Source organism: Meles meles, chromosome 6 (assembly GCF_922984935.1).
Source record: "Meles meles chromosome 6, mMelMel3.1 paternal haplotype, whole genome shotgun sequence".
NCBI classification, from domain to species: domain Eukaryota; kingdom Metazoa; phylum Chordata; class Mammalia; order Carnivora; family Mustelidae; genus Meles; species Meles meles.
The window spans coordinates 48,121,894-48,139,702 of NC_060071.1; the positions used below are offsets into that span (position 1 = coordinate 48,121,894).

Sequence of the window (17,809 nt, forward strand, 5' to 3'; positions counted from 1 at the left end):
GGATTTGGGAAACCTAGTAGGGGCCACCAAACACCAAAAAGCTGGGCTGAGGGGGCTCGGACAGCAGGGCTTGATTGAGGAGAAGCCTAGGAGGAACCGTCTGTGGTCAGGTGGGAGTCCTGGATTGTGGACCCCTTCAGGGCAGGCGACATGTCTGTCCTGTTCACTCTCCTAACCCCAGCATCTAGAACACTGCCAAGCACACACTAGTTCCCTGACTGACTCGCAACCCATGGAGATGGACTGATGTCCCCACTTAGCAGCAGTGCCCTTTACTCTGAAAAGATAGAAGCATGTGTGACCATGTCATCCATTTCCAGGAATGAAGTACAAAGGACTGACGAGAACGCGTTTAAAATGAGGCAAAGTGAAAGATCCATCCTCTTAAGGGTGTACACAGATCACTGGACTGAAGAAAGGAGCACTGTGCTAGGAGTCAGGAAGTCTTGGCTTCATCAGACATTTTCACAAATGTGCTGTGTGACACAGAACCAGTCACTTCCTCTCTCCAGGCTTTGGTTTCCTCTTCAGTTAAATGTAGCAGCTGGGGCACACAAACCCCAAAAGTTTAACTCTATGCTCATGGTTGGAAACTCATGGCTAGGTTTGCCAACGCTGGTCACTGTTCTGCTTCCCAGCAAGAGGTCAGTCCCTTATCCTCTATCACACATTACTTCCTAGGAGCTCCCACCGAGCCCCTGCTCCAGAACATTCTCCACTGACAGATGTGCCCTGCCACAGCCCCTCATAGGCCCTGGGGCCCTGGACCTGGTTCCCAGCCTCAGCTGTCCTCCAGAAGCTGCAGTGAGGCACAGAACTGGTTCTGCCTGAGAATGGGGGACACCCAGGAACCACAGGCCAGCTGCAGAGCTTCCTCAACACACTGACAGCTCCATTCCCTTTCTTCCTGGAAGGTTCTCTGAAACTGGGCTGCCTTTCCATTCCCCTGGAGCCATTTTGCTCTGGATCCATGCACTGACTGAAGGCAGTGTGGCCCACTCCCTCGCAGGATGTACTTCAAACCTTTTGCTGACTCAGCCTTTCTCCCAAACCCTTTCTTTTTGGCCCTTTTTCCTTTCCCTCCTCGTCTTCCTGGCTCATTTCCCCCCTCACTCACCTTCCAAAACTTCCCCTTTCTTCCCACCTCTTCCTACGTACTTTCTCAGTCTCAGTGCTTCACCCTGACCTCTGGCTTCTAAGGCCCTTCTCTCGGGCTTCTGGTCAGTGTCACCATTCCTTTGGCCTGGAAAGCAGGGCCCAGATTTCTACGTCATTACGCCTCCCTTCCTTCCAGGGTCCAGGTAACCCATCTCTTTTTCCTCTCCTTTCTCCCTGTGGGTCTTCTTTGCCCTTCTCCATCCACATCTTTCAAAAAAGTCCCCTGCCCTGGGCACCTGGGTGGCTCAATCGGTTAAGCATCTGCCTTCAGCTCAGGTCATGATCTCAGGGTCCTGGAATCCAGCCCCATGTTGGGCTTCCTGCTCAATGGGGAGTCTGCTTCTCCCTCTCTTCCTGTTCCCCGTCCCCCAACTTGTGTTCTCTCTCTTATCTCAAATAAATAAATTATATCTTAAAAAAAAATTCCCCTTCCCCATCTTGGCCATAGTTGGCAGGTATACTTATTTTCTAGGGCTGCCCTAACAAAGTAGTACAGATGGGTGGCTCAAACAACAGGAATTTATTTTCTCACAGCTCTTGAGGCCATTAGTCCGAGGTGTTGGCAAGGGTGGTTTCTTCTGAGGCCTCTCTACTTACCTTGTAGATGGCTGTCTTCTCTCTGTGTCTTCACCTGGTCCTTCTTTGATGTCCTATCTCCTTGTCTTATAAGGACACCAGGCCCCAGTTGAATTGGGGCCCAACCCAATGACTTCATTTTAACTTAATTACCCTTTAAAGACCCTGTCTCCATATATAGTCATATTCTGTGGTACCGGGGATTGGGAGACGCAACTGAGCCCCTACCCACAGGGGCGATGGTAGTAGTGGTGGCCTTATATGCTGTGTCTGTGCTGACTGGGGGGAGGGGGTGGCAAATCTTTAGGGAAGGGTGTAGAAGGCAGGTGCCCTGTGATCCAGAGGGAATGGTTCACTGTGACCTTCTGAGGCACCGTCCCCTCAGCACCCCAAACCTGGGTGCTCCCCTAGAGTCAGGCACCTGAGCTAAAGGAAACCAGATGGGGATAGCCCTAAAAGAAGCCAAGCATCAGGCAAATCAGAAGTTTAATAAAAGTGAAAAAAATTATAATACAGTGGGCTGCTTTAGAAGGTCTAATATGTTGGTCAGCCCAACACACGGACTCCATGTGGCTTCTGGGAGGTCACAGGATTGGTCCCTCACACCCTAAGATTTACTCTTCTCACTTGTCATGTTCCCACGGGGGAGGCCTCTGTCTTTCTGGTGTAATTTTTGACCAGGCTAGTTCTGAACTCCCTCATCCTGTGAGGAAACCTGCCGGAGTCTGACCTTTCCCCCATGGTGACGATGTTCACTGATATTGTTTTCTCAAGTCCACACCTCATCCCAGGTTCTGAGGTTGGAAGACAGGTGAAAGCCCGTTTTATGGAGGATAAGAGCTTAGGGACGTTGGGGCCTCCTCCTTAGGAGACGGACTGCTCCCAGGGGCTCCTTGCTCCTCCCTAAAGTCTTCTGAATCCCGCAGGCCCATTTGTCTTGCAAAGCGTTCAGGGATACAGAATGCCTGGGCACTGGTAATGAGTGGGGACCCAGAGTCTGCGCAGAGAGAGCAGGGCCAGCTAGGAGGTACTGCTCCTCCTCCGGGGGTGGAGAGCTTTCCTCTTGGCGATGTCCTCCTCTGTGTCACTCTCACAATTCCTCTGGAAAAAAAAAAAAAAAGAAAAGAAAAGAAAAGAAAGAGGCCCAGGGCAAGGGGGTCATGAGAGGCCAGGGACGGGGTTGTGCTGGGCAGCCCGGCTGACACACCAGGGCCAGGGGCCTATAAGCCAGGGAGGCGGATATTGAGGCGAAGGCTGTTGCTCTGTCCGGAGTCGTGAGAGGGATTGGGTGGGGTGGGGAGGGACTTGAAATGGGGCCAGACCAACTGCCTGGAGGCCTCCTTCCCAGGAGGAAGGACCTCCTCTCTCCCTCTTTCCCTCTCTGCCTGCCTCTCTGCCTACTTGTGATCTCTGTCTGTCAAATAAATAAATAAAATCTTAAAAAAAAAAAAAAGAGAGAAACCAGGCACCGGGAGAACCCAAATCATAATAATAATCGAGATAATATCTGGTGTTTGTTGTAACAGTTGACAGGTCTCCCGAACTCAGCCTGGAGAGAATGGGTGGGGGGGAGGCAGAGGTGAGCCACAGGGACCTCTCCAAGCTCTGATGGCCGCTGCCCCACACCCACTCTGTTCTGACTGGCTCAGGCTGCTCTTCTGGCTTTTGTGCTCCATCTTGATGAAAGGGGAAAAGAGTAAAGTGTATTCCATGGCTGAAGGCAGAGTCAAGGCAGCCATCCTGGAGATCACGGTGACTTTTTTTTCAGGTCATATCAGTCTAATCAAGTGTTTTTGAAGATTTTATTTATTTATTGGTCGGAGAGAGAGCACACAAGCAGGGGGAGTGGCAGGTAGAGGGAGAAGCAGGCTCCCTGCTGAGCAAGGAGGCTGATGCAGGACCTGAGCCACACAGGAGACCCCAGTCTAAACAAATTACTAAAATTTATTAAGAGAGGTACTAATCCAGAAAGACTTCAGTGTCTCATAAATAGTCGGTTGTTAGATGTTCAATTTTAAGGGTGCCTAAACAAAAGAACCTATCATCATCATCATCATCACCATCATCATTATTTAAAGGAAGTTTCCTCTGAGAAAACTGTATAATAGATGTCTGTGACCCAAGCCTTCCTTTTCCACTTGTAGAATGAGGCATTGAGCTGATGGCACTGAATGTTTAAGTAAAAAGAAGGCTATATTTAAAAATGTGTGCACAAGGACGAAAATTAAGAAAGAAATTTACAGGGGTGCCTGGGTGGCCCAGTCGTTAAGCGTCTACCTTTGGCTCAGGTTATGATCCCTTTGGCTCAGGTTATGATCTGGAGGTCCTGGGATCGAGCCCTATATCTGGCTCCCTGCTCCTCAGGAAGCCTGCTTCTCCCTCTCCCACTCCCTCTGCTGTGTTCCCTCTCTTGCTGTATCTCTGTCAAATAAATAGATAAAATCTTAAAAAAAAATTAAGAAAGAAATTTACATTCTTTCAACTATTCTCTGGTCCTGTCTGCCCATGGCCTCCATCATATCGAGCAACTCACTTGCCATGTGCCTTCCTGGAGCTTTCTCTCTCTCTCTCTCTCTCTCCTTCCCCTGGCCTAAGCCAGTTGGAAATCCAAGGTCAAGATGAACTTTAGCCAAGTACATCCTGGACCAAGCCTGGCTATAACAATAAAAATAACTCAAGCTCTGCTGAATAGCAATTTTTTTAGCATGAGTCAGAGCCAAACAATGAAAAAGTAAGCTGGGGGAAAGTCTGTCTGTCATTAACAGGGATTTTCAGAGGGAAAGTCCAGTCCCCTTGAATAGCAGGTGAGGAGAGCCATCAGAGAAGGGACACGGCTTTGCCAAAGCCACACAGTTGCTTGGGGCCTCTGGTGCCACAAATCTTCAAATCAAGAGTAAGAACCAACAAGAGCTTCAGCTAAAAAAAAGTGGACCCCAGGACCTGGTGCAGAGGGAGGTCCCAGGATGCAGCCCAAGCACTGCATGTCCTAGGACTGTTCAGGGCTGACGGCCCCATCCGTCTTAGACAGCTGCCCTTCCTGTGCCATCCCAGACACTTCTGGGGCCTCCCCACTTTGATGAGCAACAAGGAGCGTCCGTCCCGGGGACCTCTACGGCCGAAACACTAACTGCATTCAAAAGCACCTGGCACTGCATTTTAGTCTATGGGGAGATTTTACACAATCACAACTGTGAATACATACTGAGCATTTCTAATGCCAGGCTCTAAGGATAGGTCCTCATTTAGTCCTTGTGACTACTCTAAGAGGTAGGAACTGTTGTTAACCCCATTTTACACAGGATAGCATTTTGGCACAGAGAGGTTAAGTCATTTCCTCAAGGTCACACAGCTAGTAAGTGGCCAATATGAAGTCTGAAAGTCTAGTTCCAGAGGCCACGCTCCTGATCAGAGTAAGTTCACTTTAAATGTACACGAATAGTTACAAGCTAGTCAAATATCATCTAAATATTATTATTATTGTTGTTGTTGTTATTGATGGCAATCTAAAGCAAAACAGAAATGGACAAATTGAAAGACGAATATTAAGCTTTCATTCTACAACAGATCTTTGGATTGTCAGGAATATATTTTGGGTTGACTCTGGTAGTTGCGTTATTCACCGCCCTCAAGGTCTCCAGCAGGCCACAAGGCTTCAGGGAAAGACGGGGCAGTAAAGCGGCAGCAGCAGTCCCTTTGATGGCCCACTAGGCAAAGATCCAAGATCCTCCAGAAGCCCATGCTGCCCCCTTGGAGTGCTCCCCTCGCAGGACTGCCCCGGGGGTCCCCCGAACATGCAGCCTCCGCCAATCACACAGTGCAGAGGAGGACAGGACGACCGGAACCGGTGGGAAATAGCACCCATCTGCTCTCTTCCACCCCCGAGCTCCAGGCCACCCCAGAATCCTGCCCAACAAGAGAACACTGCATTTCCCTACCAGGTCCTCATCTGGCCTCAGGTGCACCTTCTTCATCAGGGAGCGGGTGAGGTGGTTGCACAAAGAGACGATGCTGAAGGAGAGCTGAGGGACAGAGGAGGAGAGAGGGACTGCCAGGTGAGACTGTGCACAGAGACCCGCCGGGGTCCCCTGCTCCCCACCCCTTAACCCTGACACACCTTCCATCGCCTGCGGACATACTGCTTCTTGAAGTTCTCCAGGTTGACCACAGACTCCCTGCGGACCAGGGCTTGCTGGTTGTCCACTGGCTGGGAGACAAAGCAGAGTTTGGTGGCTGATGTTGGGCTTGGGTCGGCAGCCACCCCGCTCTCCAAATCCCCAGCCACAGAGCATCCTTAGCCTGACTCTGCCCCCTCCCACTAGGGCAGGGCATGCAGGGGACATCGCATTGAGGCCAAAGGTTACAGATGTCTCAGCTGTTCCGGAGATGCCCCTGGGGCCCCTGAGCTATATTACAACACAGCTGAACACACACTCTGGCTGGGCAGGAGACGCATCCCTCCAGAGCGGAAGAACGGGAGGCAGGGCCTTCAGGCATTGCTCACTTTGGGGAAGGGTCATCGGACAGCAGTCTAGGATGCCCACTGTGCGCTGGGCTGCCACTGGGCTTAGCAAAATAGAGGGCAAATAGAATATCAGGACTCTGTTCACAAGTAAACTGTTCACAAGGGGCTTCGGTGGCAGGGGAGAGGAAATGGGATGTAGAGTTGCCTTTCACAGCCTGACCGTGAAAGCTCAGCTTAAATCCTGACTTCTCCGACAAGCCTGTCCTGGCTTTGCTAAGCCTCAGTTTTCTCATCTGTATTTTGGGGATAATAGCTTTATTAAGATAGAGATGACATATAAAAAAACTGGACATATTTAATGTACACAATTTGATGAGTCCATTCCCCCTTGAATTCCTCCCTTCCTGTAAAACAAGGTTTTCCTAGATCAAAAGACAGCTTTCAGAGGTTCTATGAACCTCCCAAAATGGTTTGCAAATTTTAGTGTGTAAACTTGTACATGAATCTTCAGAGCAGCATTATTCATAATAGCCAAAAAGTAGACACAACTGAAATGTGCATCACCCAATGAGTGAACAAAATTCCATACAATGGAATATAATGCAGAAATATTATTCATAATATAGTTGACCTTCAACAATGCAGGGTTAGGGCACTGAACCCTGAGACAGTCAAAAACTCACATATAACTTTTGACTCCCCAAAAACTTATCCACTAATAGCCTCTTGTTGACCAGAAACCTCCCTGATAACATAAACAGTCGACTGACATGTTTTGTATATGTTTTATGTACTGTATTCTTAAAATAAAGCAAGCTTGAGAAAATTATAAGGATGAGAAAATACATTTACAGTGCTGTACTGTGTTTAGAAAAATAATGTGGACCCCTGCAGTTCAAACCTGGGTCCACAGATGCTACAATGTGGATGAACCTTGAAAATATTATGTTGAGTGAAGGAAGCCAGACACAAAAGGCCACATATTGTATGATTCTATTTTCATAAAATGCCCAGAATAGGCAAATTGATAGAGACAGAAATGAGATTGGTAGTGGCCAGGGCTGGAGAGAGGGGGTGCTGGGAGAGGATTCTGAGGGGGTATGAGGTTTCTTTTTGTTGTGACAAAATGTCCTGGAGTTGGATGGTGGTGATTGTTGCATAACCTTGTGAAGATACTAAAGACTACTGAATTGTATTCTTTTAAACGGGGAATTTTAGGGTATGTGAATTGTATCTCAATAAAAAACTTAATTTAATGGGTGTGTACAGGCAGGCAGTTCTTCCAAGGAGAGCGGATAGATTTCATCCATTCTTGGAGACTCTCTGACCCCGAGAAAATGAACTGCCAGAGGTGATGCATGGGGCCCATCCAGCTTGATTTTTCTCTCTGCTCTGACAGCTTTCTCCCAGCAATGCCTCATGTGGCTTCGCAGTGAATGCTGAGTGACGTAGCTCGCGGGTTCCTGAGCGCTGGTCTTGTCTTTCATCCATATTGGAGCACTCCTCCATTCTCCATTTCTCATCGTGGCCCTCAGCTCTGGGGAAGCTGGCGCATAGGGCTGGCCCACACCGCTGGGGACCGAAAATCCAGCAGGAGGCGCACTTTCCATGTCCACCCAATCCCTGCTCTTGGAAGGCCCCCGTGTGTTTCAAAGCCCAGTTCAAACATGTCCATTCCCCAAGACAGCTTCCGAAAAGCAATGCCTCCCTCCTTGCCATAACCGAAACACAGATGGGCTCCCTCAGTATTTCTCACCAACCTTGGTCAGCTCTGCAGTGGGGCCATCTCCCTAGCAAAAAACTGGAGGGCACGGAAAGAGTTTTTTCAGTGTCCTCGGCCCCACCTCCTCCCCACCCTGATTACCGGTGGGTGCTTAACAGTTGTATCCTTAGTTTCCCCGAGCTGCTGAAGAGAGACACCTGACACCTGCTCACCCCTGCCAATGACAGGCCCAGGCACCTGGATCAGCAGTCATGACACCATGGCTCCCCAGGGCTCTGCCTGGGAGTCAGCACAGCTCTGTGAGGGTCAGGGAGCAGGAAGGAAAGTGTGCATACCCTTGACATTGGAGGGGGGATAAGAAAGCCAGGGGCTGTTCACTCTCCCGAACTAAAACACTCTTTGGGCCAAAGAGTGAGGAGGAATGAGGGGAGGGGAGGGAGGAAGATGGAGAGGGAAGAGATGAGAAGAGGATGAGGCCACTGAAGGGACCATGCGGCTAATCTCTCTTAGCTCTTTCCTTAATCGCCTGTCACCTCCTGTGCTGCACCTGCAAGCCCAGTCCTGGGTCTAGGTCTCACCTGAGGGCAGAGCCTGACTTTTCCCGGTATCAAAGCCTTCCAGCAGCTTCTTTCCTGCACTCTTGATGGAAACCAACAAGCTCACCAAGATCCCCAAGGCCTGTACCATCTGGGTCCTTCTCCAACTTGATTTCCTCCCTTTCTCCTTTCTCTTGCTGTGACTCCTCCAGTCTGCTTGCTGGCCCAGGAGCCCAAAATCTCAGGGTCTTTGCCCTTGCTCCTTCATACATTCACTTTGTCACTTTGTTCAGTCTTTGCTCAAATGTCACTTCCTCAGGAAGCCTTCCTTGACTACTCTGTATCAAACAGCATCCCAACTGCCCCATACAATGCACTGTGCCCACACCTACCTTTTTCATAACAGGTCCCACTACCTGACATTTTATTCTGTACTTATTTGTTTTTTGTTACTCTCTCTCTCTCCTGCACCTCCCAGCAACTAGCATCTCCTTTCCAGGGTGATTTCCTGCCTCCCCAACCCACAGAACATTTCCATCTCTAACTTCACTAATGTCCGCGTTCACTTTTGAGCCTCAGGCCTGCAGGGGACCCTTATACTTTACTTGGAGAATTTGATGAGGGATCAGAAGACTCTGGGAGGGAAGGGACCTCTTTTTATCCACTTCCTGATCAGCACTCTTGTCAGAAGAGAAATGCCCAAACCCCATGGCTGGAAAGTCAACATATAGTTGGTGGAATCACTTTAATAGGCATCCTACCTTCCAACTGGTCCAGTGTGCCAGCCATGGAGCAGAGGGGCCCAACTAAAATATGGCGTGGGGGGACCACTCCCAGGGGCCATTAATGGGAGGTGATGCAATTGCTTCTAGGGCCCGATCTATGTGCTACACAAAGAGCATGAACTCTGAGAAGGGGCAGCCAGGCATAAATCTGTCAGGCTGGCCTTTCCTGATCAATGGGTCTCCTTGGTTGCTAAGAGGCTCATCCCATGCTGACACTACCATCGAATCTTTGAAAGTCAGAGGCATAAATTCTGCAGTGAAATCTGTTCCCGGAAGGAATGTGGCACCAACACATCCGATTCAATGAGGAGTGTTGAAGGGATGGGGCTGTGTTCTGCCTTCTCCTGGCCCTCCCCTCCCTGTGAACACACTTACCCACCTTCCACCCTGAGCTCCTTTGGCCAGAGCATGGGCACTTCTGACCAGACTCCTAGGAGCATGTTTAGTGTCTCGGAAAAATGTCGGGAAAGGAGGCAAGAGGAGAGAACACTGTGGCTGAAGTCAGGTTTTGTTTATGGAGACGCAAATGGCCTTGGAAAAGTCCAGCAGGGTGTGCTGGGTCAGCACCAACGCCCACAGAGCAGAGAGATGGTGTAGCAACTATCCCTCAGGCACAGAAAAGGAACTCTCTTTATAAGAAGAGACACTCCAGATTTTCTCTCAATATCAGCCCTCCTCTAGAAACTGCAGACAGATTGCAACTCCTCAAACCTCCGCCTGTGCCATTTCTCCAGCTCCATCCTCCACGGAAAGTCAAGGACACCTGAGCACCCACTTCCCTCTCCAGCCTAGGTCTGTCTGTCTCCAAGCCCACCCATCTCCTCGAATCCAGTCTCTCTAGAGGCGGCACCTCCAACTCTCCCTTTTGGGGGCTAGAGCCTGGGCCCTACTGGTTCTCACCTCCCAGTCTTCCCAGGAAAGTAGAACGTGAGGCTTCTGAGAGCCTGAGTGTCTGCCTCCTTTTACATGGATGGGGAGAGCTGTGGAGAGACCGTGTCTCTAAAGGTCGTCCTGTACTGAAGAAGCCAATGGAAAGGAGTGGGAATGCCCCCTTTCCTTGCCCGACCTGCTCTCACTTCTCTGAGTTAGGTCTCTGTCCTTTTAGTCCTCTTCCCAGGACCTTCAGTTTTCTGAGCAATTTTTGGTCCCCAGGAAATGCTTCCAAAGCTCTCCCTCCTGTACTCTCAGAGAAGACAGGAGACCTGAGAGACGTCACAGGTAAATGCTACACATGGACTGGTTTAGATCCCAACTTGAACAAACCACCCACCGCAACAGGACAGCCTGGAGAAAAGCGGGGACATGGGAGTATAAAATATCTATTCACACGATATTAAGGAATGATGCTTGCTTTTGTCAGGTGTGATAATGGTACAAGTGTAGCATTAAAAAGAAACTGCTTAGAAATTCATGCTGAAGATGAGTGAAATAAAGTCTAAAGTTTGCTTTCTGATAGTGCAGAAACAGCAGAGCGCAGGTACATGGGAGATCACTGGCCGTGACTAGCTCACAGCTGCAGCTGGGCAAGAGGTATCTGGAATTCACGATACCATTCTACATATTTGTGAAAATTTCTCTTAACAACAAGTTCAAAATGAAAACAGTCTCTCTGTTAAATCCCTGTAAATCTCCTCTTTTATCTCCATTTAACAGGTCCAGGCTCCGGACCCCAATCTGGGCTCATGCCCATCCCTCCCAAATTCTACATGGCATCTTCTCCTCAGGCTACAGCTTGGGAAGGAGGTGTTGAGGGGGTGGGGTCCCTTCCTGAGAACACTTCTGCCCCCTGCTGCCCCTCTGACCCTTTCTCAGTCCAAATTCATCTCTAACATTTTCTGGAATACTGGGTACCTCTATTTACGACTCGGCATGGCCTTTCCCATCTCCCAGCTCGGTGGGGGGTGGGGGGGTGTGGTACCATGGTTCCCATCTGTCCCAGACTGAGTGCTTTATTCAGGGGTTGTCTTGTCCTTATCTGTCACCTCCCTCCAGAGCCAGAGCACAATCAGTATTTGTCCCAATGAACTGGTTCCTTCTGTTCCTCAAATATGCCCACTGCTGGGTCTCCTCTACGGGGCAAAGAATCTTCTCCACGGGACAACAGTTTCGCAGACAAAGGAGAAAAGGCCATGCAGTGCCACAGACATTTCCAGAGACGGACAGTGGGGTTGGTAGCGAGCACACAGCCACCTCCCACACGGGCCGGCTACACTGTGTGTCGGAGCGAGGCGGGGGCCACTGTCTTCATAATCACATGTAGGGGAGGCTGGGCAGTGTGGGGAGAGGGCTCGTGGGGGAGACCAGCTTCTCCTGTCATTATCACTTCACTGCCACCTCCTGCCCCTGCAGACTCACCAGTTGCCATGCTATCTTCACCTTTCCCAACGCAAAGCTGAGCTATCACATGCCATGCACATTGGCCTCAGCCCGGGGAGACAGGCTGCTGCCTTCCCCAGGTGCCGACTTTCCAGCTTCCTTGGGAGTCCGTGATCTGGAAGATGTCACACACTCAGCCTCCCCTCCCCAATAGCCCAGCGTGGCCTTTGCACAACCGCGCAATACTTGGTGAATGAAAACTCCTCCTTCACCGCTGATATGGCCTAGCAATGCTCCCCAGGCCCGCCTCCCTCTATGTACCAGTGAAACATTCCCTTCCCGACACCCCATCCAGCCACCGTCAGCCCCATCCTGCCCTTGACTCCACTGTTAAAATGCCAGCTCTGCCCAGGTGGCAGGGAACCCGGGGGTTCCTCTGGCTGGGCGTTCCACCAGACTCCTTGGCCTCTCCCCTTGGCATCAAGTTCCTATGCCCAAAGGCGATAGGAGTCAGACTGGCCAGGTGACAGAGGAAGGTCACAGTCCCCTCTCATTTCCCTGACTTGGGGGCATTTCTCAGGTCATTTCGTTTTGTGTTCACAAGCTCTTAGAGAAGGGTCTGCTTATAAAACACCTAAATAATAAATAGCTACCAATGACCAGACATGAACCGGGAGACGACAATTCCACGACTGTGAGGAAAACCACTTACGGTTCTGACCCCAGCTCTGGGGATGACCAGCTGGCTGACTCCAGTCAGGTCTCGTCCTGTCAAATGTTGTGCAATGAGGGTGTCTGGTGGTTGGCCGCTCAGTACCTCCTAGCACGAGCAGTGAGTGAGTGGCCGATGCCACATTCTGGACTAATCGCTTTTCCCTCCCTATTCCCAGTCTCCTTCATTCGAAACAGCATCAACGCCTTACTCCTTTAGTGCGTTTTATGTCAACCTTCACAAGGAAGTTTAACCTGAGTTACTCAACTGGGGCCTTCCTTTCCTTAGCAATTCTGGTTGTATGAGGTCAAGGTCTATTGACATGGCCAAAGGGACCTTTTTATATTTGCAATGTCTTGTCTTATGGCAAATGAGTGCATTACATCTCAAGACGGGGCAAGTAAGTTCTTGGAGAGACTGGAGACAGGTCACTTGTACCCAGTCTCCCAGGCAGGGCACAGGAAACGGGGCTTTGCTATCTTCCACTGATTCCAAATACACACTTTTGCGTCTCCGAAATCAGGATTTCTCTTCGAACCAATGGCATCATATCATTATTGTCGGTCCGAAGTGAAGGCAGCTGTTCCAGGAGATAACCACACCGCTTCTGCCAGACCTCAGGGGCCCTCCAACCTCAGGCCATGTGACATCAGATTATCTGCTTGAGGCTCATTCAGATCGCACCAATTGGGCAAATACAGAAAGTACACCTGCGTGAGGACCACCCACCTGGACTCCTCTTCTCTAGCATTAAGAATGAAACACACTGGGGCGCCTGGGTGGCTCAGTGGGTTAAAGCCTCTGCCTTCGGCTCAGGTCATGATCTCAGGGTCCTAGGATCAAGCCTGGTATCGGCATCGGGCTCTCTGCTCAGCAGGGAGCCTGCTTCCTCCTCTCTCTCTGCCTGCCTTGCTGCCTACTTGTGATCTCTCTCAGTCTGTCAAATAAATAAATAAATAAAATCTTTAAAACAAAAAAGAAGAATGAAACACGCATTTCCTTGCTTTCCCTTTTTGCACGATGGCTTTATTTCTGCTGGCCCTCGCAGGGAGGGTGTCCCGGCTTTGGTGGGGAGGTTAGGCGGTCTCCTATCACACCTGGCTTTTTTCTTTCTTAATTTTGGTATGTAAAATAACAACGCATCGTATATTTGATGAAAATATGGCTTCTTACATTTGATGGAAACTGTTTCTGTTACAAATATTATATGTGATATTTGAAATGATCTAGCATGATGATGGAAAAGGAGGTAGGCTTGCATTGGGTCAAAAATCTCATGTCTCACACCAAACCACCTGCCCTCTGTGCCACTCACTGGCCATCCCCTCCCCTGCCCAGCTCTGCAGGCTGTTGCCTAGCCTGGCATCCATCATGGCTCCCCAAGACTCCTGGGACGAAGGCAGAGCTCTTAAATTTGGCACAGTACCACTGGTCACGCCTTCTCTCCAGCCACATCTACACCATCTACCCACCTTTTCTTCTCCCTTCCAGCTTCCATGCCCTCTCCACCACCGAGCCCTGGCCCTGACAGCTCTGTTGTCAGGAACACTTCTTTCTCCCTGTTTTGCTCCCCGGACCTCGTCTCCAGCATCACCACCTCAGGGAGGCCTTCCCTGACTAGATCAAACCCCACTACTGGCTACACACATCTCTTCCATCGCATGTGTTGAACACGCACTCTTGCACTTGTAGATTCACGTGTTCTTGATTCACGTGGGAATCCTTTACCTGACGGTGAACTCCATGAAGGCAGGAGACGCGCTCCTGTGTTTACGATGATTTTACTCAACATTGTAACCCCAGCGCTGACCGAGTGCCTGGCAGTTGGCACGTGCTCAAACATTATTTGTCAATAGGTGGTTGGGTGACCTTGGACATCTCTGCTCTGGAAGCAGAGAGTAAACTCCTGGAGCCTGGGATGGTTCCCACTGACTGTGGCCTTGGGCAAATCAACCTCTCTGTTTCCACATCTCCAGATTCGGAATAACACTTATCCTGCCTATTGGACAAGGGTGTTTTGTGAGTCTGTGAAATCACTTTGAAATGATACCATCTGGTCCCTCACCCCCAAGCTTCTAGTCCAGTGCCGGGCCCACACTCTACCACGCTCTGTCCATATGAGCTGGCTGACCGCCACCCCCCCCACCCCCACCAGTGAGAGGACCTCACACAGTCCTCAGGGAGGGTGCTCAAAGCTTGGGGTCAAGAGGGGACCCCTGAGCTTGTGCTTCCCAATCTTAAACTCTCATAGAGTTTCTCGGCCCTTTCAGGGCCCCAATGCCCTAGGTACATAAGAAAAGGGATCTTCTTGTCGATTTCTTTTGGTCTTCATTCCTAAAACAAGGTTGGGACTTTGGGCCAGAAAGGGGAAAGGGAGAGAAGGGGGAGATGCTGCCCCTTGCCTCCTGCTCGGCACACTGATCTGCAGACAGGGACAGACCTGGATAGGAACAGCAAGCAGCACCCTTCAGGACCCACTTCTTGGGACAATCATCTAAAGGTATGGGGCATTCTACTCTACCTGGCAGAATACATGAGTTAGACGAAGTCTTTATCTCTGGAGCTGAATGTTACTGTGAAAGTGAACACTTACAGCAAAGTCTCACTATTGCTCCCCATAGACCTCATCTGAGAGTCCGTCTTCCTGTATCAACCAGCTAAGAAAGATCTTGAGGACTTCACTTTCCCTCTCTGTATCAATTTCCTTAACAGTTACATGGAAACAATAGTAACAACAATGCTAATACCACCCACTTTCCTGCTCACAGAGTTCTTTTAAACATCAAAGACATAAGTGCTCATAAGTGAAAAGTCAGTGCCAGTAAAAGGTAATATTTTCTCCATGCATTTTAAATCCCTCCTTCCATAGCAGGAAAGCAGCACACTGGCTTATTGTTATCCCTAAGTTAAGGCAAAGATTCCTCAAGGTCTGCAGTCCCCAAGGCATAGAGATGGGAAGTGAGATGTGAATGAATCCACGATCACAAATCAATTCTTGAGCATCCCCCTTGGCCAGCCATCCTCCCTCCCGAGAAGGGTTTGCGGAGGGGTATTGACTCGCAATTGTTTCAACAGCCTGGCCTCTGCCAGCCACCCTCCCAGAAATCCAGGCTGGTGAGAGGAGGTGCAGAAGGAATAACTAGCTAGCACCTTCCTGATTCTGGATCCTGTGAAGGGGGTGGAAGGCTCTGCTACAGACGCACACCCTGCGAGCTAATTCTAGCTAATGTCCTGGCAGGGCACTCAGAAGCATGCTTCTGCAAATCCTCCAGGATGCATCACGGACTAGATTCTGGAACTCAGGGCTTCAAGCCGGCCAAGGCTTCCTTGCAGGCTGATCTGTCGAGCAGCTCCACTAGGGACTCCCTGGCATCCCTGTGGAACATGGAGCCCAGGCCATCTGTGTTCCTATCCTCCAGCTGGAAGCTGCCTGCCAGTTCCTGGATCCACTGTAGGTCTGCTGAGAGCTCCTGCCTTAAAGCTTCAAACTGTGCCTGCAGATGGTCCAATTTCCTGGCCATGCTTCCGAGGCCGGCCCCTGTGGCCTGGAGGTCTTCTCGAAGGAGCTTCTTCAAGGACTCCACTTTGCGGAACTCATACTTGAGCTGGGATAGGTCGTGCCGGGCATTCTCACTCTCCTCTCGGTACCAAGCTTCCTTCTCGTTGTATATGGAGACTAGGGCCTCCACGTCATCCTGGATGGTGTCGTGGGTCCCTGCCAGGGTACGGCAGCCCTGGTCGACCTGCGCCACATCCTCTACTATGCGGGCGAAACGCTCAAAGTTGACGTATGTGTTATTGGGGGGCATGCTCGAGTGGCATTTGAGGGTGTACTCTCTCAGGCGCTTGGTCTTCAGCTGGGTGGGCTCTGTCTTATGCTGTTCCTGGGCCCTGACTTCTCCTTTGGACTAGTGGGTGTTTGGATAAAACAGCCAGAATTAAGTTGATGCCCGACCCAAAGGGCAGTTCAAGGTGCAGGCAGAAGGCACACAAGCAGCCTTGTAGGCATTTGCTGCATGCATCAGGCCACAGGGAGGACCACAGTGAGATGAGCATCCCCACGGACGATGACAAAGATTCAAGACCACAGGGGTGCTGCCCGCATGCTCACCTCAGGGCTGGGGGGCAGGGATCCATGGCCATTAGAGAAGATCTCCACACGCATAGCATTGAGGAAGCTCACACAGACAAGCAGGGGATAGCCAGAACTCTGCAGGCAACTGCTCAAAGGCAGGAGCAGACAAGACCATGGCTGGCTGAGGGAGGCTGAGGGACTGCTCTCCTTCAGGGCCGGCTGGCATGCTGGGTGGGCCCTTAGCAACTTGGCTCAGGAAGCCCAAGGAACTCGCTCACTCTGGGCTCAGGGCCCACTCCAAACCTAGAGGGCCCTTGGCCTTCCCCATTCTTTAACGGGCAGATGAACCTACTCCAAGCATTCCAGCCTTCCTGACCTCCATCTTCCACAGGCCCTACCCTTGCCCATCTGCTCGCTCAGATCATCCTAGCCTCTCCTTAAGATGCAGATGAATGGGACATCTGGTGATGCCTGGGGGAGTGCACATCTCATCAGTCAGCCGAAGTAGGGCCATGAACCTGGTCTCCTGATTTGCACCCCACCAAGTGGGTTTTCTTTGTTTGTTTGTTTGTTTGTTTGTTTTTATAAGTAATCTCTACACCCAGTGTGGGGCTTGAAGGCTTGAACTACCAAACTCAAGGTCAAGAGTCACATACTCTATACCTGAGTCAGTCAGACACTCCTGGGCAAAGTGCTTTTAACTAGTACTTTACTGTCCTGTGCCTAGAAAGCAAAACCCTCCCCAGACTAGTGGCTGGAAGGCCAGTTACGACACAGGTTAGGTGGGGCGTCACCTTCACACCCCCATCTCCCCAGAGGGAACAGCCTTGCACTGGGGATGACTGCCTGTCCGCCACACTAGGCTGCCATCTCCGAGCCCTGTCCCCTAAGGTTTCAAGGCACCGGAGAAAGCTGGCTGACTGGTCAGAGTGTCATCCTTTACTCAGAGCCCCAAAAGTCAGAAAGAAAGAGGTTTGGTTACAGAATTGAGGTCTCTGATTGTCTTTGCTTTCTCTCTACAACTTGGGAGTCCTGATTTCTGCTTTGAGAATGACAGTGACACGTCCTCCGACAAAGTACACTTTGTAAGACAGCCCCAAAGATAAAGTGTTTCAAGGGAGGCTTGTGAAGCCTTCATTTCGTAAGTCACCCAAACCTGTGAAATATAAACTTAAACCTATGAACTTATTTGAACAAACTCAGACCATTTGGCACCTCTGCCTGGCTGTCATCTATGCCCAAGGGTGGGGGTTTCTAGCAAAGGTCTTCCCGTGGGCCCTCTGCATCTGGCCACCCCACCCAGCCCCCGCGACAGATCGCGGACCTCCTGCTCACTGGCACTCCACACCATGCCCTTACCGTGATCCAGGGGTGTCGGAGAGCCTCTTGGATTGTGAGCCGTTTCCTGCAACGAGGATCAGAAAACTGATGATCCAGGAGGACAGAAGCTGAGAGCAACCGTCTCC

General features: G+C 50.5%; 1 protein-coding gene across 8 annotated transcripts in view; it reads right to left on the reverse strand.

The window, feature by feature from the left end:
• Positions 1-2,624: 2,624 nt before the first annotated feature.
• The window catches only part of DAPK2 (death associated protein kinase 2), a 127,301-nt gene continuing 112,116 nt past the window's right edge, over positions 2,625-17,809 (reverse strand). For 7 of the 8 annotated variants that reach the window (XM_046009698.1, XM_046009697.1, XM_046009692.1 and 4 more), the window contains exons 9-10: positions 17,703-17,748; positions 13,240-16,176 (exon numbers count right to left, since the gene is read on the reverse strand). In XM_046009698.1, the coding sequence (XP_045865654.1) occupies positions 15,568-16,176; positions 17,703-17,748 (655 nt within the window). In that variant the 3' untranslated portion in view covers positions 13,240-15,567. Of the gene's footprint in view, positions 2,836-5,669; positions 5,754-5,848; positions 5,939-13,239; positions 16,177-17,702; positions 17,749-17,809 lie in introns of those variants that run through there. The other variant, XM_046009699.1, reaches the window with a different exon arrangement.